General features: G+C 35.3%; 2 protein-coding genes and 1 long non-coding RNA gene across 5 annotated transcripts; 2 read left to right on the top strand and 1 right to left on the bottom strand.

Moving 5' to 3' along the window:
* The first annotated feature begins 1,395 nt into the window (after nucleotides 1-1,395).
* Nucleotides 1,396-3,860, top strand: LOC110775118 (uncharacterized). Of its 2 annotated transcripts, none has more exons than XR_008919130.1 (3): nucleotides 1,396-1,599; nucleotides 3,088-3,378; nucleotides 3,483-3,860. It is a non-coding gene; the product is annotated as an uncharacterized lncRNA (long non-coding RNA). The 2 variants fall into 2 exon arrangements; XR_008919131.1 differs by having other exon boundaries at nucleotides 1,397-1,599; nucleotides 3,126-3,378.
* A 5,122-nt stretch (nucleotides 3,861-8,982) lies between these two features.
* Nucleotides 8,983-14,896, bottom strand: LOC110779824 (ABC transporter F family member 5). The gene is made up of 9 exons (XM_021984299.2): nucleotides 13,638-14,896; nucleotides 12,858-13,199; nucleotides 11,999-12,142; nucleotides 11,671-11,850; nucleotides 11,369-11,524; nucleotides 11,140-11,241; nucleotides 10,923-11,051; nucleotides 9,443-9,547; nucleotides 8,983-9,337 (listed from the first exon to the last, which is right to left on the bottom strand). The coding sequence occupies exons 1-9, from the start codon at nucleotides 14,535-14,537 to the stop codon at nucleotides 9,242-9,244; spliced, it is 2,154 nt and encodes a 717-aa protein (XP_021839991.2). The 5' UTR covers nucleotides 14,538-14,896; the 3' UTR covers nucleotides 8,983-9,241.
* A 3,687-nt stretch (nucleotides 14,897-18,583) lies between these two features.
* LOC110775113 (uncharacterized) lies at nucleotides 18,584-23,320 on the top strand. Of its 2 annotated transcripts, none has more exons than XM_021979722.2 (4): nucleotides 18,584-18,735; nucleotides 19,599-20,929; nucleotides 21,406-22,366; nucleotides 22,875-23,320. In XM_021979722.2, the coding sequence occupies exons 2-4, from the start codon at nucleotides 19,781-19,783 to the stop codon at nucleotides 23,135-23,137; spliced, it is 2,373 nt and encodes a 790-aa protein (XP_021835414.2). In that variant the 5' UTR covers nucleotides 18,584-18,735; nucleotides 19,599-19,780; the 3' UTR covers nucleotides 23,138-23,320. The 2 variants fall into 2 exon arrangements, with proteins under 2 accessions (XP_021835414.2, XP_056699072.1); XM_056843094.1 differs by having other exon boundaries at nucleotides 18,589-18,735; nucleotides 19,781-20,929.
* The last annotated feature ends 883 nt before the right edge of the window (nucleotides 23,321-24,203 follow it).

Genomic DNA, 24,203 nt, shown 5'->3' with positions numbered 1-24,203 from the left:
CTTTGACGACACACAATTTTTTATTTTGTAACATCTGCACAAGTGTACGAGTGGACTTCATCCGATCTGTCAGCCTTTCAATTTCGCCATCTGAAATATCGAACATTGTTTTTCTTATTTCTGTCAAACAATACTAAGGGGTGTTTGGTTCCCGATTCTAAGTATGAGGTACGTAAATGTTTAAAAGAAAGTAATAATCAAGTTTCAAACATGTACCATTTTTGACATCATTAATGATTCAAACTCCATACCACCATGCGAATCAAACCCCCAAAATGGTTTTGATTACAAACAGACCACTTGGCTTTTCCAGTTTTCGCAAAGATACACTAACAATTTATGTCATCATTCCACAGCCCTTAGCTGCTTTTCTATCGTCTAGAGCACCCTTTTTTCAAATATTTAGTGCTTCAACTTCAACTATGAGACGTATCATGTAGTCGTAAAAAAAAAAAAAAAAACAATCTCAACATGGATAATTACATTAAGTTTTGTCCGATACAGACATGGACTAAAACTTCAAACTCATTTAACACAAATAAAATAAAATTACAGCATAATTTGAACTTTGTATAAAACAATTATGTACATAATTTAAGGCATCCTCGTCTCAAAGAGAAGTCTCGTTCAGACCCTCGTTCAGACCTACAAGGCTACAAAATCCAAGTAAATGAGTAAGGGTGCATTCTGTTCACCTTAAAAAAATAAGTTTCAGGTCCAACAAGTTCAGATAAGTTTCAATAAGTTCAGATAAGCTCCAATAAGTTCAGATAAGTTCCAATAAATTCCAATAAGTTCAGATAAGTTTCAATAAGTTCCAATATTAATAATAATATTAATTATTAATTATTAATTATTAATTATTAATTATTAATTATTAATTATTAATTATTAATTATTATTTATTAATTATTAATTATTAATTATTAATTATTAATTATTAATTATTAATTATTAATTATTAATTATTAATTATTAATTATTAATTATTAATTATTAATTATTAATTATTAATTATTTACTATTTACTATTAATTATTAATTATTAATTATTTACTATTTACTATTAATTATTTACTATTAACTATTAACTATTCCCTCCGTCCCATAATTATCTTCCTGTTTGACCAAAAATACGGATTTTAAAAAGTATCTGAAAATATCTGAAAATCCGAAAATCCGAATACCCGATCCGCATCCGATCCGATTTTTTTGGATATCCGATCCGAAATAATCGGATATCGGATCATATACAAATATTGATTTTTTTAAAATCGGATATCCGATATCCGAAAAATAAGCAGATATCGGATCCGAGATCCAAAATATTTACTAAATTTTTAATTCTTATTTTTTTTTTTGGTTAAATTAAATAAAAGATTTGCCCTAAAACTCAAAGATATGTCACGCCGCTATACTGCATTACTGCTTCCCTTTTTTTTCTCTCTCTTCTTGTCTCCTTTCTGGGATCTCTTCTTCTTCGATCTCTAAATCGGTTAATCTCATATCTCGCCGGCGACACTAACTTCTCACCGGCGGCCGACCACTTATCCCTCACAACATCAGAAAGCAGCATCTTGTTTCTTATCAGTTTATCGGGTAATTTAATTTATCTCAATCGTTCAAATAATTTTATAGTATAATTTTATTGTATAAAATTTATCTGATGTGTAGATCTATTCATCTTAAGCTTTAACTTATATTTCAATTGAGTCGGAGCAAAATCATACAAATCATTCACAATTAATGTAACTTGCGGTTTTAGGCTTATAGCGATGAAGAACAACATAATCTATTAATCTTAGAAATATCTCCATTCATCTAGCAATTCCTTTAAAAATACAGAGGTGGGTTAGTATTTAGTTTGATGATTTGCCGAACTTCCGTACAATATGTAGTTGTAGTAATTTTGATGATTTTTGTCTTTTTCATCAAAGTGTGTTTTGGATTTTGTTAATGTATGATGTATCAACAGAAAATGTTAGTTAAATAATTATTAAATTTTGATTATAGTGATGTTATTCAGCTAGCATGTATAATTGTATATTAAATATGGAGTAAAAAGGGAGAACTATAAGAAACAAATGTAGTTAAGTAAGTTTCTTGTCTTCATCTTCATCTTCCCATCAGTAGACCACTAATAAAGTTTATGATTGTTTCGTGTGTCTGCAGAATGCAGATAGGTAAATTTATTGTCTTAGTGATGAACTTGTAAACATTATATTAGTCCTCAAAGTTATTCAATTAGAGTAGTCCATATTTTGTAGTAATAGTTATTTAGGTACTATAAGAAATATCTATGTATGTTATACTGGTTGCAAAAGATCTTCTCCTGCAAGATTGCAAAAGTTTAAAATTTGTGTAAATCAAGAGCAAATTGAGTCAAAACGTCAACTTTGTTTAGATGTTGAAACTAGGTGGAACTCCACTTATTTGATGTTGGATTATGCTATGGTTTTCCGAAAAGCCTTTGATTTGCTTGAAACTTCTGATGGTGGTAAATATATTGCTGAGTTAACCAAGCAAGCTGGTGTACCCATTGATTATGATTGGGATCATGCTTCTTCTTTTCTCCCTTTTCTTAAGATTTTTTATGATGCTACTTTGAGGCTCTCTGGATCTTTGTATTCTACTTCTAATGAATATTTGCTAGAGCTTGTGGCAATAAGCAAGATGATAAAAAGAAAGTGTGAGAGTAGCAATAGTGGAGAGAGGTTAATGGCTTACAAAATGAAGAAAAAGCATGATAAGTATTGGGATAATGTGGATAACATCAACATGATGTTATATATTGCTGTTGTCGTAAAATGTTCTATGTCAAGTGGGCTATAGATGATCAATATGATTTAGACAAGGCTTCGAAGTTGTATGGCATGGTCTTGGATGCTTTGATTTCTTTGTATGAACATTATGCTTCTTTTCAAACTCAAAATGTATCCGTTCCTTCAGAAGTAGTAGATTTGACTTCTATGGATACAGAAATATACAATGAGCGTGATGTGGCAGACTATGAGTTTGAGAAGCATGTTGGTGCACAATTTGTTTTGGAAAAAAAACTGATTTGGATAAGTATTTAATGGATGATAGAGAGCCTAATATCATCGGAAAGAGTTTTGATCCTTTAGGATGGTGGAAAAAAAGCTGAGGAGAGGTATCCGATAGTTGCTCTTATGGCTAGGGATGTATTAGCTATTCCAGTTTCCACGGTCGCATCGGAATCTGCATTTAGCACCGGGGGACGGATACTTGATCAATTTCGTAGTTCTCTTTCATCACTTATGGCAGAAGCTTTAATATGCGGACAAGATTGGTTGCGTGTTGCAAATCGCCCACTTATTATTGAAGAAAGTATTGCTGAAATGGAAAAGATTGAGGAGGGTAATATATTATTTCTTATGTTACTCTTTAGTTATATTATAAGTTTGTGCTCCTTGTGTGTATTTTTAATAGTAAACTAATAACATATGTTCTTTTTTTTGTAGATTTGTCCTCGTTGGTGGAGCAGCCATCAGTTTCAGTCGTTGATGATTATTTCTAATTATCAAATTTCACTTGTTTTAGATATGTAATGTAGTTGAAGACTTGTAATGTTAATTCGTTGATGAACACTTGTAATTTCAAGTTGCTGACTTGGTGGCAGCATTGCCTTGTATGGATGTATGGCTAACTGCATCTGCTAGCTTTTATCATTTTATGCATAGTTTCTTACCTTTAGTTTAATGGTTTGGTTTATTTTTTTGGGTTTGCTAGATTGTTGAGTTGCTGGATGCTAGTAGCAATGCCTGTATGCTTAAAATGTATGGATGATGGCACTTGTGTTGTTCAAATATTTGGATGAAATGATCCTTCCTTGTTTATTATATTGTTTGTAGAAAATAACAGGAGCTGGTTTATTAAATTGTTTGTAGAAATTTAATAACTTAAAATGTGAGCAGGAGCTGGTTTATTAAAATGTCAGCAGGAAAAAAAAATCAATAGGAGCGTTTCGGATATTTGATATCCGAATTATCCGATTCGAAAAAGTCGGAAATTCGAATATCGGATATCCGAAATTTCCGGATCGGATACGGATATCAAATATCTAAATTTTCGGATACGGGTATCCGATCCGAATGTTGATTTCGGATCAGAGACGTGACAAACAAACTTTCTTAAGAATAATTTTTAATAAATTTGTTTTTACATTATAGAAAGTCCTTGAATTGGTCAAGGTAATCTACAATCAATGGGTTGGAATACAAACCGAAACATTGAAAACCAATAATGTTAATATTAGGTAATAAACCATTAGGACATATACTCCTATGATTGTGTTCAACATTTCAACATGTTTAAGGCAAGCTTTGACGACACACAATTTTTTATTTTGTAACATCTGCACAAGTGTACGAGTGGACTTCATCCGATCTGTCAGCCTTTTAATTTCGCCATCTGAAATATCGAACATTGTTTCTCTTATTTCTGTCAAACAATACTAAGGGGTGTTTGGTTCCCGATTCTAAGTATGAGGTACGTAAATGTTTAAAAGAAAGTAATAATCAAGTTTCAAACATGTACCATTTTTGACATCATTAATGATTCAAACTCCATACCACCATGCGAATCAAACCCCCAAATTGGTTTTGATTACAAGCAGACCACTTGGCTTTTCCAGTTTTCGCAAAGATACACTAACAATTTATGTCATCATTCCACAGCCCTTAGCTGCTTTTCTATCGTCTAGAGCACCCTTTTTTCAAATATTTAGTGCTTCAACTTCAACTATGAGACGTATCATGTAGTCGTAAAAAAAAAAAAAAAAGCAATCTCAAAATGGATAATTACATTAAGTTTTGTCCGATACAGACATGGACTAAAACTTCAAACTCATTTAACACAAATATAAAATAAAATTACAGCATAATTTGAACTTTGTATAAAACAATTATGTACATAATTTAAGGCGTCCTCGTCTCAAAGAGAAGTCTCGTTCAGACCCTCGTTCAGACCTACAAGGCTACAAAATTCAAGTAAATGAGTAAGGGTGCATTCTGTTCACCTTAAAAAAATAAGTTTCAGGTCCAACAAGTTCAGATAAGTTTCAATAAGTTCAGATAAGCTCCAATAAGTTCAGATAAGTTCCAATAAATTCCAATAAGTTCAGATAAGTTTCAATAAGTTCCAATATTAATAATAATATTATTATTAATTATTAATTATTAATTATTATTTATTAATTATTAATTATTAATTATTAATTATTAATTATTCATTACAGAGTATTAATTATTAATTATTTACTATTTACTATTAATTATTTACTATTAACTATTAACTATTCCCTCCGTCCCATAATTATCTTCCTGTTTGACCAAAAATACGGATTTAAAAAAAAGTGGAATATAGTACATGAAAAAGTACAAATGATGATTGAGTTGTATGGAAAAGTGGAATAAAGTACATGTGAAAGAGAATATAGTACATGGAAAAAGTGGAATATAGCACATGTGTGGGGTTTTTAATTCAATTTTAATTAATATAGTACATGAGAAAGTAGTACCTTAGTAGCCAAAATTAGAAACAGGAAGATAATTTTGAGACGCTCGTTTAGGAAAGCAGGAAGATAATTTTGAGACGGGAGTATTTACTATTAACTATTTACTATAAGTTTCAAGAAATTACCATGAGTTCCAATAAATTTCAATAAGTTCAGATAATTTTCAATAAGTTCAGATAAGTTCAGTTAAGATAAATTCAGATAAGATTAGATAAGTTCATATAAGATCAGATAAGTTCAAGTCAAATAAGTTAAACAGAACACACCCTAAATATAAAAATGGGAGGAAATAAACAGCTCGCACTAACTCAATCAAATTCAATGACATAGCTTAGAATAGAAAAAAATAAAAGCCTACACGACAAAATTATTCAATTTTGTAAAAGTTAGAATGCAACAATACACTTCTGAAGCTCTTCGAATTATTTCCTAAGAGCTAAAATGCAAAAATACATTTCTAAAGCCGAGTTCTTCTTGCACTTGTAGGTCGAGTTGTTGCCTCTAACAGGAGTAGCCGCGTGTTGGTGGGCTTCTTGAGATCTTTGAGCAACTTGCGAGCTGTTTCGGGCCACAGTTAGGCTTTATTTGGTTGGGAGGAATTAGAAGGAAAAGAAAAGAAAGGTAAAATAAGGTTTCTTGTATTTGGTACAAATAATTAAATGGGAAGTGGAAGGAAATAAAGGGAATTGGAAGGAAAGCTCCTTTATAAAATTTTCACTTTCCTTTCCTCCCAAAATTGGAGGAATTTGGAAGGAAAGAGAAAATTAAAAGCTGTCAGTTATATTTCATTTCTCTTCCCTTAACGCAGGAAAATAAAATCTATTTCCCTTCTTTTCCTTTCTTTTCCCTTCATTTCTTTTCTCTTCCTTTCCTTTACTAATAATGAACCAAATAGGGCCTTAGGGTAGCTTAGCATATGACCACCTCTTGTATGAGATGAATAATGACACAGGTAGAACGTGTTGGTGTGTTCCACTACCGCTCACCGACTTCTAAACGAAGTCGAACATCTTTACAAAACATGTCAAACCACTCGCAGTGATGCGGAGCTTGACAATTTTATCCAACAAACAAAAGGCTTAAGACCATTGAGTAGGGTATTGATAGGCTATTGGTATTGAAAGTGACAATATCGGGTTGATCCCGATATCAACATTGCCCAGGCGGCAGTAGCAATTGGACATCATTTTAAAGGAATAAAGATCAGAACGGAGATCTAACAATGGCAACTGCCTGCCTAGGAAGCAGGGCCGGCCCTAGGGGGTAGGCGAGGGGTGCGACCGCCTAGGGCACAAGGCGGAAAGGGACCCAAATAATTGTCTATCCAGTAATTTAGTACTAGTAATAAACAACGCATTAAATATGCATGTTATTTCCTTGGCTCATTGGTATAAAGGAACTTTTAAAGTTTTGATATCTACTTAGAGGTCTAGGGTTCGACTCCCCTTACTAACTCTTTTCTTTTTAAACTTTGTCAATATTTTTATTTTTGTGTTTTACTTTTCTTTTATGTATGTAGTATTTGACTTTTAGTACTCAGTTCTAATTGATATAAACTATATGTGAGCATAAAAATGCTTATTTGATGGACTATGGGTTTATAAATTTTAAAATAGATAAGCATTTTAATGAAGATAAGATTAACTGATACTTTTATATGCTTAAAATGAACCTTTATTTTCAAAAAATATCTTTTTACGCATATTAATTATCTTGTAATTAAATGAGTATTTTTTTTATTGAAATATTTCAAGAAATCGACTAGAGCCGGATTTTGAAATTCTAGGATCATACAAAGGAAATATAGTAAGTTTTTATTGATTTGAATTCAACAATATAGTGGATCTCATAAAAAATAAAAAAAATAAAAATATTATTTCAATTAAAGGCGTATTATTTTGGAAGGGGCCCAAATCCCTTATTTCGCCTAGGGCCCTCAAAATGTCAGGACCGGCCCTGGGAAGAGAGATAACAGTGGAGAAAAGAAGGAGTGGAGTTCGATCTTAAACTATAGCTGTAAAAAGCAGATCGAAATCAATAACAGAAGGAACAAGGCACATCGATTGAAGATGAGGATAAGGAATTGCTAAAAAAGGAGAAAAATGAAGAAGATTACCGTTTACCATCCATGGTGATGGTTGCTGGGTGTGCATAGACTGACTGAATTTTGATTAGGTTTAAATAAATTGAATCTGGAAAAGGTTAGAGTTAGGGCTGCCGCCTCCCCCTCCTTTTCCTTCTAAGGTATGTAATTCAATGGGCCGGATCATATGCTTAGCTCAGTTTATCCGGCCTGTTTAATTAACGGGCTTGAACAACAATTTTGGGGGAGTATAAAATTTTAAGTGAATTAAGTCCGACCCGTTGATGTAAACCCATCCAGGCACCCAATACGTTTATTCTACTTCTTCCTAGGCGTGAAAGTTTGGTAGAAAAAAATCGAAAACCGAACTGAACCGAACCAAACCGAATAAGAAATTCGGTTTGTTTTTTTGTTCTATTCGGTTCGGTTTGGACTGAGATTTTAAAAAAAATTGTTTTTATCGTTTGGATTGGACTGAAAAGTCCGAAACCGAATAAATCGAACTAAAACCGAATAAATCGAACTTGGCTAAAAAGTATAAAAAGGGCCAGAAAATTGGCTAAAAGTAGGTATAATATAGGCCCAAAAACAGGCCCAAGTGAAAGGTCCATGAACATTCGGTTTTATGGTTTAGATTGGATTGAAAATTAAAAATCCGGTTTGGTTTGGTTTGGATTAAAATGTTATTTGGTTTGGATTCGGTTTCAAAAAATGAAAACCGAATTAGTTCGGTTTGGATTCGGTTTGGGCCTTAATCCAAACCGAGGACCGAACTTTCACCCCTACTTCTTCCGTTTCGGAAATATTGCATCATAGTTGACATTTATTCCTCTAACCATTAATTTGACTCTTAATATCTCAAATCGTGTGCAAGTAATAATTGTAAAAAAATAATATTTGAAAAACATATGTCGATACGAATCTAACATAACCCCACATGACTAAATTTCCTTACGTACGAATCACAAAATATGGCCAAAGTCGTATTGTGAATAATGTAAAAAACAAATGGTGCGATATTTCCGGAACGGAGGAAGTATAATTTTTTGAGTAAGTTGGTTAAACTAGTGTGTTTTGAGTAAACTAATTAGTGTCACGAACGATGCCCCGGATATTAAAAAATTTAAGTGTTACATTACCATATATCTTGATTGAGTATACTTTATCATGTAAAGATTAGTAACTCATAAAAGTAATGACTAATTAGTGATGTAAGACTGTTAAGAAATGATTCATATAATTTTTCTAATTATATTGACTTATATAATTTTAAACGTATAACAACAAAATGAGGTGTGGCATAGTGGCTAGCGTCATATCATCCTATTATCCGAGATTGTTTGATTGAAATTCAGAACAAAGCTAAAAAGAAGAACCATATTATTAAGGACATACCAAATTGCTATTTACAAAAGTCTATAAATTGTTTGCTCGAGTTCTAAGCTAAGTATGCATCAAACTGACATTAAGCTTCCTGTTACAGCTTCACGACTTCGTTCCTTCAGAATCAAAAAACGAAGACCTCTAGGACCCTATTGTAGTTGCTATGCACAAGATCAAGAGAGATTGTTTACGAAGAGGAGAGTATCTTTATTTAAAAAAATACAGAAAGATACCCTTAATTAGTTCCATCTCTTGGAGTTCTTTAACCCCTTTGATTTTGCTTTCGCTTGCTGAAAAGCCAACATTTTCTGTTTCTTCCGAGCCTCCTTCTCCGCCTGTTAAAAAATTAAAAATTACATCAGTCCCTGGTATAAATTATTAACAGAGTAATTTTAAGACGTACGGAGTACGTCTATTAATCACCAGCATGAATAAACTACCTTTGTCATCTTCGATTTTGCTTTTACTTTGGAATTCTTCTCTTCAAGCTCTGCCTCACGGTCCAATTCTCTCTGTCTTGCATCAAGATTCTTCTCTAGATAATACTGCATATAGCATCAAACCTTTTCTTAGAACCCTTCAAAAAATCTATGTACTTTGTACTACTGTGTACAAGATAGTACCCAACACCCTGCAACAGGGTGTCATTCCCTCCTCTCTCGTCCCTTTTAAGAGCGAAATGGGTTTAAACTTTTCCACATGCATGCAAGCAATAGATGTAAACCAGTGAGCAGTTCGGAGCTTAAAAGCTGGTGTATAGGTTCAGATTATTGTACTGGTTCAGGCTACAGATTCGACAAGGAGAGCATTGAAGGACATTAGGACAGTCATTAGCTTAAAAGGTCATGGTGCCATAGAAATCATTACGATCCAAGTTTCGCACACAGCTCTATCAAAGAGTGGGGTGGTGGCCGCTGGGGCTTAAAAAGAGATCATTACTCATTTCATAATACTGTCAAAGGTTAGTTGATAGCACTAGTCCCGTTGGCAAAAGCTAAATCATAGACCCATTCAATTGACAAGGGCGAGAGAAAATAATGTCATGTTTGGGTCAAGGGTAAGGTTGCATGGGTGATGATGCGAAGTGGGGAAGCTATCTCAGAGTGTTTAAGCAATAAGTCTAAACAACCGATTGCCAGTAAAATCATACATTTAACTAATTTATTTTTCCGCATACATCTAAGTACTTAACACGGCAGATATTGGCACCAAGTACATTGAAAGTTTGAAACCCTAACATAAGACCCACGTTGGAGGGGGAGGAGGAGGGGGGTGGGGTTAGGAAAGGCAGTGCAAATGCTATGCACCAAAATATTAAAAAAAAACACTTCAAATTGAGTAATTGGTATCTCAAGTAAAAATAATATCCAGTATACAATCTAAAGAAAGGAAAGCAACTTCCACAGATAATTCAGAGGTCCTACTAGATCCTATAGGTGCGTGCATACATATATGCATCCCGGCCTCCAGCCGAAGGAGTAGTAAGGGTCTAAGGGACTAGGCAGGCCTCCAATCTTTATTAGCGAACATCACGGATACAAGAAGGTCAGGTAATTAGGTAAACATGCTCAAAGTCAATAAACTATTTGGTCAACTGAATTGCACATTTCTTTAAATACTCGTGTTAACAGAACAGATAAGTAAAGGAAACCAGAAAAGAGAAGACAAAAATTATTAAAATATGACGAGGAATCCTGAAAATTCATTTTGAGCAAGTGATCCAAACTGCTATATGCTTTTCTTGTATGTCGCATTGTCAGTTATAATTTGACAGAAATGCAAAATGAATGTGAAGATGGTGAAAAGCTCTTCTTATGCTAAAATGAGCTTAGGAATATTTACCGTAACAAAAGAGCAAAATGACACAAAGAAACCAAAACAGAAGCCAAAAAAAACCATATGGAGCGAAGCAAAACTTACATTGTAGTCCCCAACATAGTCTTGTAAATATCCATCCTTAACCTCAATCACTCTGTTAACTATTTGACGGACAAAATACCGATCATGGGAAACTGTGATGACGGTACCTTCATATTCTTGTATAGCTTCCTGGAAAGCAATAAAACTTGGAAATAAGAACTCTTCATACAGTGACTACTACTATTATAAAGGTTTTAAGATGAAAGAGATCACCAACCTCAAGCATCTCCTTTGTAGGTATATCCAAATGATTCGTAGGTTCATCGAGAACCAGTAAAGTCGACTTTTTCACCATGAACTTGCAGAAGGCCAAGCGCGCCTGAACAACCAGAAAAAATAATGTGGTAAGCCTTCCAATGAATTAATTCGGAATAGATGTTAATTGTTATACAAAACACTGAGGCAGAGCTGAAGACAAAACAAATTCATTATTTTGACCATTTTACCTTCTCTCCGCCGCTCAAACGGGAGACCTTCCTATCAAGCATATCAGACTTAAAATTTAGACGCCCTAAAAGACCTTTTATTTCATCCAGTTCCTTTTCCTCCGCAACTTCATCCACTGTTTGGATCACCGTTTTATCCAAATCCAGCGCTTCAGCCTGGGAACAAGTTCAGTCAAGCTCAGCATCATTTATTCGTCATAAAACAAACCTTTCATGATGCTAGCTAAAAGGACCAAAACCTAAAACCACAAGAGAGGAATTCTTAAACAAGGACCTGAGGCAATGGTGAAAATATGAAATACCTGATTTTGCTCAAAATAATTTGGGATCACATTGTGCTCCCCTAATATAATTTCACCAGCTGTAGGTTTCTCCAAACCCATAATTAGTTTTAAAAAACTGCTTTTCCCGCACCCGTTGGGACCAATAATAGCAATTTTCTCCCCCTTCTGAATTGTAAGATTTGCATTGCGAAATAGTACCTGGCATGTACATGTATTAGGAATCAGATAAAATCACAAGGTATGAACACTTTTTCCCTCTCCCCCACCCCAAAAATAAATAAATAAATAAATAAATGTAAACCCTTTTTGGGCTCAAAATAGGCATAAGGGAAGGCAGTTTTCTTACATTATCGCCATAGCCAAATTGGAGGTTATTTACTGTCAAGACCAACTTCCCGCTCCTCCGCTCAGGTTCAGGGAATACAATCTTCATTTGCTTCCTTATGAAAGGCTTCTCAACTTGCTCCTCATCTTGAAGCTTTTCTAATTTCTGTCACAAGAGAATTTTGCAGATACCTCATGAATTTAGCATGTTGGACTGAAAATTGCAGCGTCCATAAGTGTAACTACTTGAACAGTATTTGTAAAAAGCTAAGCATACAGCCAAAGACTTGTAACAACACATAAACAATGCCACGAGAGCGAAAGCTTTGGATTGTCTTTATCACAGAAGATAAGGAGACCCACTTTCAATTCAGATTATTCCCACAAAAAGTGAAAGCGGATACACTTATCAATTTCAGGATCAACCTTCAGACGGAGCAAGTAAGAAAAAAAGATATGAACCTTATGCTGCAGCGTTATAAGATGCATAAACATGGATCAAGTTACTCAGCAAGTGGGATTTGGCTTAAGAATTCCGCCATATTCAGCATGACGTTTAAAATTTAAAATCAAAATTGAACAAGCACCCTTACATGTCAGCAACCTTCACGTTATTACAGTCAAATAAGTGATCAGACAAAGAAGGAATTTGCATTCCTCTTCACTAGATATAAGATTCTAAGAAATAGGGATCTGTTCAAAGCCTCAAAACTGCAGTATTTTCCATTATTAACATCAAAACTGAAGCATGATCCATTTGCCAACCATATTAAACAATGGTAACACCAGTTCTCACATTCTCTGATTTGAATCACTTGAACACTAAATTTTCAAAATTCACACAAATCTTGAGAAAGAATTATTAAATATTTACAATGTACCTTCTCTGCAGTAGATCCTCGGGCGGCACTTACTCCAGTACCAACTCGGTTAATTATGTCCTTTGTTTGATCAATTTCCTTCTGTTGCTTCTCCCATGCAGCAAATTGAGCTTCAATCCAAGCAGCTTTTGAAATAACATAGTCAGAATAGTTTCCTACAAATGTCCTAGATACACCCATTTCTGTTTCCACAATTTTGGTACAAAGCTGGTCAAGGAAAGCTCTGTCATGAGATATAATGACCATCGGCACGTCCAACTGGTTAAGATATCTCTCAAACCACTCAATCGTGTCAAGATCAAGGTGATTAGTAGGCTCATCCAAGAGCAACAAATCTGGATCCTGCAATGATGCGAACATAAAGCTATTGGAACTCCACCACACCAAATATGAGAAGACAGGAATATGTGAAGCTAGCAGATATTTCTATTTGGAATATCAAGATAACTACCAACTGTTACTACAGTATGATACAAAATATTACTCAAAATTTCTATATGCTTCAAGAATAAACATAATATGGGCTAATGTCTATACTTTTCATGCACTAATTCCTGTATTTATTCCTTCCTAAAGATCCTAGACATATTCCAGTGTTCCCCACCAACAACAATTAGGAGAAACAATAATGCATTAATCTTAAAGCAACAAAAAAGAATTATAAACAATTAAACAAGAAAGTCTATTTAGCTATGCATCCAGCAATTGTAAGATTGAAAGTTCTCAACATAATTTCAGCAACAACTTGAATTTACATCAATAATTTAACAAATAACAAACCTGAAGCAAAATCTTCCCAAGTGACATTCTCATCTGCCATCCACCACTAAAAGATGCAACTAACCTATCCGAATCCTCAGGCAAAAACCCGAGTTCAGGCATCAACTTACTGATCTTAGCATCCACCTGAACCAAGTCTACAGCCTGTGCCCTATTCTGCAACAAATCCAGCTCATCCAACAACCTTCCCATTAAGTCCAAATCATCAACAGACCCCTCAATAGCCTTTTGCACCTTCTCAATCTTCTCTGCAACCTCCATCTCTTCCTTAAACGCGCTCATGAACTCCTCTCTCACTGTCTTACTCATCGAAACCTCAAATTCTTGGCTCAAAAACGAGATTTTCATATTGTTCTTAACCTTGATCACATTCCCAGAATCAGGTTCCTCCAACCCAGCAATTATCCTCAATTGCGTAGTTTTTCCTGCCCCATTTACTCCAACTAACCCTACTTTTTCCCCCTTCTTCACTTCCCAACTCACATTTTTCAGCACAGTGACCCCCTTATAAATCTTACTAATATTCTCTAACCTAACCCCAGACGAAACACTTGAAGCCCCAGATTTTGAATTTCTATTATTCCCCCTTTTCCTATCAAAATGATCAGTAGAATCCTTAGAAAAAAGAGCTTCAATCTCATCCCTGCTCTGGGTATTTGTGCCCGACGTTTCAACAGCTGTTGCAGACAATTTGGATGAAATTCGAAGCCTAGGGTTCGATTGTGAAGTGGTTTTCGAAGGTTTGAGAGAATTGTTACTAAAGTTGGAAGCTTTAATTGTTGAAAATGATGAAGAAAGTGGTAAAATTGAGGATTTGCGAGTATCTAATAGGGTTGAAGATGAACCAGTAATGAAAGATGAACGAAGGTCAATTCGGTGAAGTTTAGTGGCCAAATCCATTGTAGAGGAGAGAGAAATGACAGAAATTTAGAGAATAAATTTCTGGGTTTTGAAACTTACTCTCTTTCTCAATGGAAGAGCAAGAAGAAATTTTAGCCCATCCAAAGAGGAAGAAGATGAGTGAACAAGCGAATTTCAGCCTATATTTTCCCTTGAAGAATCAAATTACTCCTCAAATTTGTGGAAGAATTTGAGAGATAACGTCTATTTGGCAGCATTTGGGTAATGTTGTGTGGCACACAACACAAAATGCACCACAAAGTCCACAATTGCACCAAATCGAATTAGAGCCGCAACTTTGTCGCCACGTGTTTCCCGGAGGGCCTCTGTAGGGATTTCTTTGGGTTGCTTGTATCTTTCTAATCCAGTACTCCGTACTATGGATATGATCATATGAACGACTAATGCAAACTCAAACGCAAAAGGCGGTTACCTGTAGCTAGAACGTAAGTTGGTGGAGTTGGTGGAGAGCTATCTTATGACTTGGAAATCACAGGGTTAAGTCCTATCAGCTGCGAATTGCTTGAGAGTGGCTCAAGCGAAAACTTGTGTAGTTATGCTGGTTAATTTGTGCTAGGTGCTGGTTAATTTGTGCTAGGTGCTGGTTCAGTAAGATTATTTTTCTTACCTATTAAAAAAAATACTCAAATATACGGAGAACATAAAAGTTTAGAGGTATTGCATAAGCCTAAAAAGCTAGTGTACCAGTAAGATAAAATATCCTACTGGAACGAAACCCCTCTAGGTCGGCTCAGTTTGAATTAGCGAGCTAGACACTTTGAGCGTGGGGAAAATAGTAAGAGGAACTCCTCCCTCAAAGTGTCTTTAATGGAAATAGAAATATAGAACCCCCAACTGGTTGAAAGGTTGAGTCATTATCATTAGACCAAAACATTACTCAATTAGTATTTGATGGTATGTTATCATCGAAAGATTATGTACATCAAATAACAAATGTTATGAAGGTGAGGCCATGATGGCCAACTCTAAAAGAGGAACAAAATGAAAGCGCTCAATTTTATTTTATGAATTTCACTTGATTCCCCCTCAAAACAAAAATTCACTTGATAAAAAAAGATCTTGAAGAGTTAAATAGTGGTTTCTTTTGTACTTATGTTTAGTTATCTTCATAGTGATAAAATGTTATGTTTACTTGTTAATTGTTGTTTTTTTTGAAGTGGTTAGCAACTATTATTTCCAGTAGTTAGCTAGTAGGTGTAGACTTATACACTTTAATGGTCAAAATAGTGTTATTATAAGAGAGGAATATCATAACCTTATTTGGTTATTCGGTTAAACCAATTAACTTATCAGTTCGTCATTCTTGTTTGCTTTTGCTATGATAACGTCTTTTACAAGAATTTAAGTACCTATTATTATTAGAGGTCTATATGTACATCTTCATTACCTTCATTGCAACAATAAATGTTTGTGAAACAAATACTCGTACACGTTATAGGTCGATCTATGCCTGTATCAAGTAAATATATGAAGCATTAAAAATTCAATTAATTCTTCTGATTCATATCATATATAAGAGGCTTTTTTTTTTTAAACTGAACTTTAACATGTTTTTTGTCTGCAAAACTTAACATTGTCTTGTGATGGAAAGTTTAAAGACTTGTAACACTACTTTATATTTACAGTTTTACAATTTTTTAAGCAAAAGTGAAACGATGGGTAGGCCAAATAATTTTTTGAGTTAGTCAATATTAACTTTGTTTGTTTAATAAAGTTTAATTCGTTAGTTCCTCTTCCTTAGCTGACAACTACTGGTATTATGAACTAAAAAGTATATTACAGTATTGGCCATATGTAAACCAAAAGTGTCTTGGGCTAGTGGAAATGATTTCACCTTTCAACCAAAAGGTTGTGGGTTCAATCCCCACTAGGGGCACTTTGAGGGAGGGTTCCCCTTATCATTCCCCCCACTCTCAAAGTGTCTAGCCTTATATTGATAACTTATACTTCGTATTTTACAAGCAAGAGTTGACTCACTTGGCAAGAGTCTTATCTTAGATTCTATAAACATGTGGTTCGAATTTTATCAACTAATGAGTGTTTGAGTCTTTGAAGGTGGGGTCGGGGTTAACTTACCTTCTTCTCACTCTCAAACATTAAACCTGTAAAAGCCGACTAAATAACCGTGAGAATTAAGCGTTAGAGATTTTTAAAGTGCACCTAATTTATAAAGTAAACCATTAACCCATCATTTCACTAGTCACAACATAAAAGTGATCACGTGATTAATTCTTGGCATGCTAGTATATTTTTACAATGGGCAAGAACCCTAGAATCTCACCATTTTGTTTGTTTAAAAAGGATTGATTGGATTCTGCATTTGTGCCACTTTTGCAATTAGCACCCATAAAAGGAAAAAATAAATTTGTGCCCACTAACATTTGTGCATAATACAGCACTTGTATTGTATTATTGGTTAAAAGGTGAAATAGTTGGACAATAAATAGGCCTGAGATTCACTATACTATGGGCCACATCAGACCAGTGGGCCTTATAGAACCAGATTACAGTTATTCTGTTTTTTTAATTCAACAAAAGTCAATATTACAGCTGAACCACAATTGGCAACAAAAACTGTAAATGGGGTATTTCTGAAGGACAATTTTGTCTTTATACAAGAACCTAAATTAGAGAATGACGATTCTCATGATGACATGACTTAAAAGACGTAAGAATTTAAGATTATTTTTTTAAAAGAACAATGAAATTAAAATTAGGCTACTCCGGTACTCCCTAATGCAAGCAAGTGTTCAATGTTCACCGGTCTAAATCCAAACTGGAAAATTCAAATATTCAAGATAGGCTGGAAAAACCGGTCTAAATCCGGACCGAACCAGAACAGTTGAACAGATTTTAGACTTATTTCTATATTTTTAAAAATAATCATACAAATTATGCTAAAATAAAAAGGAAAAAAACATAGGAAACTAATACAACACTTTTTTAAAAATTTAAATATATCACAATTTCCCAAAGTATTAAAAGAACAAATCAAGTTTTTGGTGGTAGATAATTATTTTTTTTAAGAAAAAATCAATATGGTCCAAAACCGTTATTTACAGAGACAAAATTATATTTTTCAACTCGGAGACCGGAGCGATTGTCTTCGGTCCGGTCCAGTCAAGTTCATTTTTCTGGCCCAGGTCGGTTTTTAAACACCCTAAATGCAAGCGAAACGAAGATGACATGAAATAAGTGGGTTAATGCATGTCAAGGGTAAACCCCGTCTAAATAAACAGATTTAGACGACACGACTCGATAAATTAAATAAAATAGATATAATGTTTAGATTTCTAGTAGGAAACTGACACAACTCAATCCGGAAAAAGCCAATAATGTAATATACTTCATAGTTGATAATAAACCTTTTAAACGAGACCAACTTTATTAAGCACGATAAGACGATACGACACCAACCACAACCATATAAAAAAACCGGATTGGAGTCAAGGGTTTTAGCTGTTTTATTAAGAGAGTCAACAACAATATAAGTATGAACCATACAGAGTATTATAAACAGACACATTTGTTTTTTTCACCACCCAATTCACCCTTAGGGCTAATCCGGATTCGCGAGTTCTTGGTAGATAGGTTCGAGTCTCCTCCCAATTGTTGTTGCGGAGGATCAAACACGTGGTCTTCTCTACCAAGTTTAGCCTTATTCACCACTGAACCGACAGACAATTGGTATAAACAAAAACATGTCCGATTAGAGTTGAAGTTCTCTCACTTGTAACTTGTTTATATTGACATGTCACCAATATAACTCTACCCAACACGTTTAACTCTTAAAATAAAATATACGAAGAGAATACCTATCTTTTAGAATGTTGTTAAAGATTAGTAGAGACTAGAGACTACATTGCTACAACTAAAAGTATCACAAAACTACCAGTACAATGTTTGAGACAGATAACCAAAGTTGGCCATGAAATCTACCGTTTGATTTACCTCAACATGCATAGTTGCATGCATTAGAAATTTAGAACTCACTTTTACATGTTTACCGACCGAACCAAACAAAACAAAACAAAACAAAACAAGCAAAGCAAAAACTGCCGTATAAATCTAACGCCGAGCATTTTTCCCATAATTTTACAAAAATAAAAAATGAAAATTTCCATTTGGGGGGTCTTTCTTAGCTTTTGGTTCGTTGCTTTCTATCTCCTCTCAGCAGGTACTCAATTTCTCTCTCTTCTCTCTCCTCAATTTCAAATATCATGCCCTTTTTTTTACCCATTTTTTCCCTCTTCAAAAGGAAATTTAAATCGGGGATTTTTTTATAATTTTTTTGGTACCTCAATTTGTACTGTACACCTGTTTCTTGTATAAATGCTATTCTGGTGTTGTAAGTTTTTTTTTTGCCTGGGTTGGTGATTTTTTTTCTGGGGAATTGGTTGAATCTCTCATTTTAGGCAAGTGGAATTGGTAATAATTTTTGATTGGTTGTTTGCAATTTGGGATTGATATAGGATGGAAGCAGATTTGTTATGTTCTTAATAATTTATTGCTTGTTCTGTGGATCAATTGAATTATTGATTTTGATATGATTTTTTAGCTTAATTTAGATTGATGAAGAATTGGGGATGATATAACCTGGGAATTAATTATATATTTTTTTGTTAATAAAATTGGATGAATTGGGATGTGATGGAATAACCTTGTGAATGAAGCTATTGATTCAATCCCTGGTGATCTAGGGTTTTGTTGTTATTTACCTGCATAAATTCAGATTTAGAACATCTGGTTTCGCTTCTCGAGATCAATCTTTCAAGCTTAATGGGAATTAACCAGGAGAGTGATTTTTTCCCGGATCAGCTGATCATTTTATTAATTGGGTTGAGAATTAATAATAGATCTGTATAGGTTGGAAATGAGGGATTAGTCTTGTATCTACCAAATTTGTTTGTAGTATTATGATTTTTTATTTACTTAGCTAACTTAATGAGTAATATAATGTCTTAATAGCCATAATCACTTCGTGTAAGGTATATTTTCTGCCAATACTAAGAAATTATCTGCATGATCTTTTCTTGGTAGGAATTCCCATGTGATCCTCCAGAATTTCGATTATACCGAGATTGAGAGAGATTTGGTGTATTCAGGCTTATAATTTCTTTGATATATACTGATTGCATCTTAAGCATTTCTCTTCAAAAAGTACATTGAGTATTTTCCTTCATTGAAATTCGGTGTCTTTCCTCATCTCAAATAATCAACAGATGAGGAGGGGAGTGAGAACTGGCTCAACGTGCAGTGGTACTGGTAACCGACATGTCCGTGTTAAAAATATGGAATCTGAGGATTCAGATGAGGACTATGTGGCTGAAGTAGATGAAATAGATGATCAATCTGATGAATTGGACTCCTTGGTTGGAGATGGTTCAGAGGAAGGGAGTTTCTTTGAGGCGCCTGAGGAAGAGGAAGAGGAAAATGAGGGAGGATGGAGAAGAGTGATTAAGCCAAAGGTTAAGAAGAGATCTACAAGGAATAGAGGAAATGTCATAAAAAGGCCAAAGAAGAGAAAGAGAGTTGTTAGGTCTGACGATGAAGAAGAATCTGATGATGATAACGATGAGGAGTTTACACCAGAGGAAGAATATTTAGAGGAGGAGGAGGAGGATGAGGATGAAGATGAGGAGGAGGAGGAAGAGGAGTTCTTGATGTTGAAGACAAACACCAGGAAAAGAGGGAGGTCCACATCGAAAACGAGAGCTTCTGTAAAAAGCCGGAAAAAAGGAAGTACAAAGGTTGTGAGGAAACCTCGTTCAAAGAAACGTACAAAGACAAGCAGCTTGAGGACGAGGAGGAGGGTGAAGTCGGATGGTGATGAGGACTTTAGTGATAAGGGTCCGACATCGAGAGGTAGGAGCAGCATGAGGAAACCTGTGCGTGGAAAGAAAAGGGCGACAACTGGGTCAGATTCCGATTTTTGTGCTGAATTATCCGACTATGAGTTCACTATATCTGAGGAAGAACGAGAACAAATCAGAGAAGCTAATAAGTTTTGTGGAAGCCTGGCTCCGAACTTGAGGAGTTCAAGGAGAATCCATAAAGATGAAGCTTTTTATGAGCCGAAAAAACCTCCTGCCAGGAAAGGCAAAGGCAAAGTCAAGGCAGAGGAGAAAAAGAATGATGTCAGCATTCCTGTTTGCGGTATTTGTTTGACAGAAGAAGGAAAGAATATTGTCCGCGGGACACTAAACTGTTGTAGCCACTATTTCTGTTTTGCTTGCATTTTCGAATGGTCAAAAGTGGAAACTCGTTGTCCATTGTGCAAGCAGAGGTTTGTTTCAATCAGTAAGCCTGGAAGATGTGGTAAAGGGTTTGATCTAAGGGATACGGTGATGCCAGTTCCAGAGCGTGATCAGGTACTGTTTCCAAACAATGACTCTTGAATCTCTCTTAGGCTCCGTTTGGTTTGGTGTAAAATGTTTTCAGAGCAAAATGATTTTCCAAGTGAAAACACAATTCTAAACTAGGTTTCCTTTGTTTGGTTCCTTAAAAAGAAAATGGGAGAAGATGGTGAAGATTGAGGGGAAGAAGGGAGAGGGGGGTAACGAGGAAAGGTGGAAAAGTGGTTTCCCTTCCTTTCAGATGGAAAAGATTTTTCCACCTTTGAGGGAGTTATGGAAAATTGTTTTCATCCTATGCCAAACCAAACAACGTAAAATGATTGGAAAGAAGAAAATCGTTTTCCATGAAAACGTTTTCTACACTACCAAACGAAGCCTTAATCTTTCTTCTTTCTCCACCTTGCCACAAAGCTGTACCTAACAACTGCTTTATTTCGTGTTTTGTTATTCATGCTTGATTGATTTTGCTCAGGCGATATTATTGCATGCAGGTCTATCAACCTTCTGAAGAGGAACTACGTGACTTTCTAAATCCCTATGAAAATGTCATTTGCACGGAGTGCCATCAAGGTGGGGATGATGCCCTCATGCTACTATGCGATCTATGTGATTCACCGGCACACACATACTGCGTTGGTCTTGGACGGGAAGTACCTGATGGCAATTGGTATTGTGATGGTTGCAGACCAGCTGCTCTTTTGTCTTCACATTCTCAAACTCAGGATCTCACTCCTGATCAAAGAACAAGTACCGGTGTTTCTGATGGAACATCTACATACGAGAACATGGCAGAAATAGACCTTAACGTGTCAATTCCAGAAACACAAGTTAGTCAAGGAAATGGGTTCCTTTCTTCTCCGAGATTTACCGGTGGAAGTTTTCAGGCACCTTCACCTGTTTCTGGGATGGGGGTATCAACTGTTTCAGGAAGACGATTGATACATCGTCAAATCCGAAATATTCTTACTACCAGATTGAGTCAAATATCCCCTGGGCCTGGTATAAGCGGTTTGGGAAATCTAATTGGTCATGGGGTTAATTTAACACAGCAACAGAGTAGAACAACAATAGATGTAGGGCCCTCGTTTAATTCTTCGTATGTAGATAGATTGCAGGAAAGACATTCTAGTAGTGTACAAAATAGGGATTCTTTTCCTGGAAGATTGGGCCACATGATGAGACAGATAGGTCATCCCTCAACTTCTGCAAATGGAACAGACCATAGCCAAGTAAATTGGAGTGGGCTAGACAGGTTGAATTTGGGTGAAGGTCAGAGTCAGATATTTGCGGGTGAACAACTTCGCCCTTGCACTGGTAGATCAAGCATAGTGCCTGAAATTGGTGTTCCTCACTCACATAACAGGTATGCGGAACATGCAGGTTTTGTGAAACAAGAAGTGCAATCAATGGTGAGGAACCAACTGAGGATCTTTTCCCAAGAAATAAACTTAGGTGAGTTCATTTTTGGTCTTTGCATTTTCACCATATTCTAGCATATATGAATGAATGTACATATGGTTGTCTCTTGAAACATGCATTCACGTACTTTTGACTAAGCACATCATAGTGATTTATACGAATTAGATGATCAATCATGTTTGTTCTCTTGAAACATGCATTAATTTTTCCCAACTGCGAAGTTGGATTGAATGGACTCACACTAGAAGTACATACATGTCTTAGTGTTGGAAAATTTTGTCCATCGTTGACTTCTTGGAATCACTGTTTGAAGTATACAGAAATCATACACATAGCTATCAGGCTGTGTCTCAGTACATTTTATTGCTGAATTATGTTGAGGAACTTATGTCTGAAAGTTCTTCAACATAATTTCAGCAAGAACTTGTCCAAAATTGTAAGATTGAAAGTTCTTCAACATAATTTCAGCAATTCTTCTCCCTTTTGAAGGACATTTTATTGCTTATTTCTAAATTTTTAGAGAGACTACCTTTGCTTGCAGGTAATAACGATTATGTAGAAATTTCAAGGAGATCTGTGCACACCGTTATGGCGGCATGTGGGCTAGAACCTCGAAGACATGACACGTATGAAGCACAGCCGCCAATTTGTCTCCATCTGGAGAGTAGGTTGATCAATGTAGAAACCAGTCCTAGTCCTATTAATGTTTGTTGCATAGCTTGTTTAGAGGGCTTTGTGAAAGATGTTGTGAAGATGATCATGGATACAGTACTACAACCTCACTGGTTTGGTTTTAGACATTGATTCTTAGATACATGGCAACATTTTTTAACATCATTTTCTTACCCTCAACCGATGTTTCTCTTTTTAGCATAGGGATAGGATGCTTATTTTATTGACAATGTAGGAACAATTGTGACTAATTACATCAAGAATTTCCTTATACATAAAAAAAAAAAGCACATGAAAAATCCAAATGTTACGGTATCTTCGAGTTTTGTTATGAATCTTATGACAATGTATGAATGTTGGTTGAACCCAGAAGTTACGGATCCATATTTCGAGTTTTGTTAATGATTAACCCCAGAAGTCAGATTATAGACAGGGAGAACCAGAGAATCCATTAGCCATTTAAGGTACTGAACAGAATTTTCATCTGCCAGAATTTTCCCTAATTTGGAAGTTTCATAACATCATGTATTCTCTGTACTGTCCAATGTCCCTTTATGCCGTGTGCCATTCTTAACTTGTGTGCCCCTCCACCACGTAGCAATTAATAGGAAACCTAAGATCCTCAAATTTGTGGCTTTTTTTAGTACAAATCTTAAAACCCACTCTTTTCAAAGGAAAGTTTGTTAGCCTGACTGAAGTTTTGGTTGATATGATGACTTCAAAGTTAACTGTAACTGGTTAGGTACAGTTTGGACCTGACAAAGGGGTTGTTTAGATCGGTTTCGGATCGTATCAATTCAGTTTGGTCAATTTGGTCACTCCTATTTCGGGTGTCGGATATAATTAAGTTTATACATGGCCAGACCGAGTTTAGATTGGGTCAATTTCGGCTCAAGTTATATCGGATCAGTTTACATAGCATCGGTTTTTTCGGGTTAGATTGTTTTTTTGTGTTCAATTAGGTCAGGCGATTCGGGTCAATTTGATTCGGTTATTTGGTTCAGCTCGATTCAGTTCGGTTACTTGGTTCGGGTTAACCCGGGTCTCATATCATATCGGGTCAAGTCAATTTCTGTTTCGGTCCAGATCATTTTTGGCTTTTGGGTTAACTTCAGTTGTCAGTTTAAGCCAAAACCGTATATTGATCGGATCAATTGAATAGCATAACTGGATTTGGGTCAGTTTTGCCAAATCTGAG

This window comes from Spinacia oleracea, chromosome 4 (assembly GCF_020520425.1).
Source record: "Spinacia oleracea cultivar Varoflay chromosome 4, BTI_SOV_V1, whole genome shotgun sequence".
In the NCBI taxonomy this organism is placed as follows: Eukaryota; Viridiplantae; Streptophyta; class Magnoliopsida; order Caryophyllales; family Amaranthaceae; genus Spinacia; species Spinacia oleracea.
This window is presented reverse-complemented; position numbering and strand designations above follow the sequence as displayed.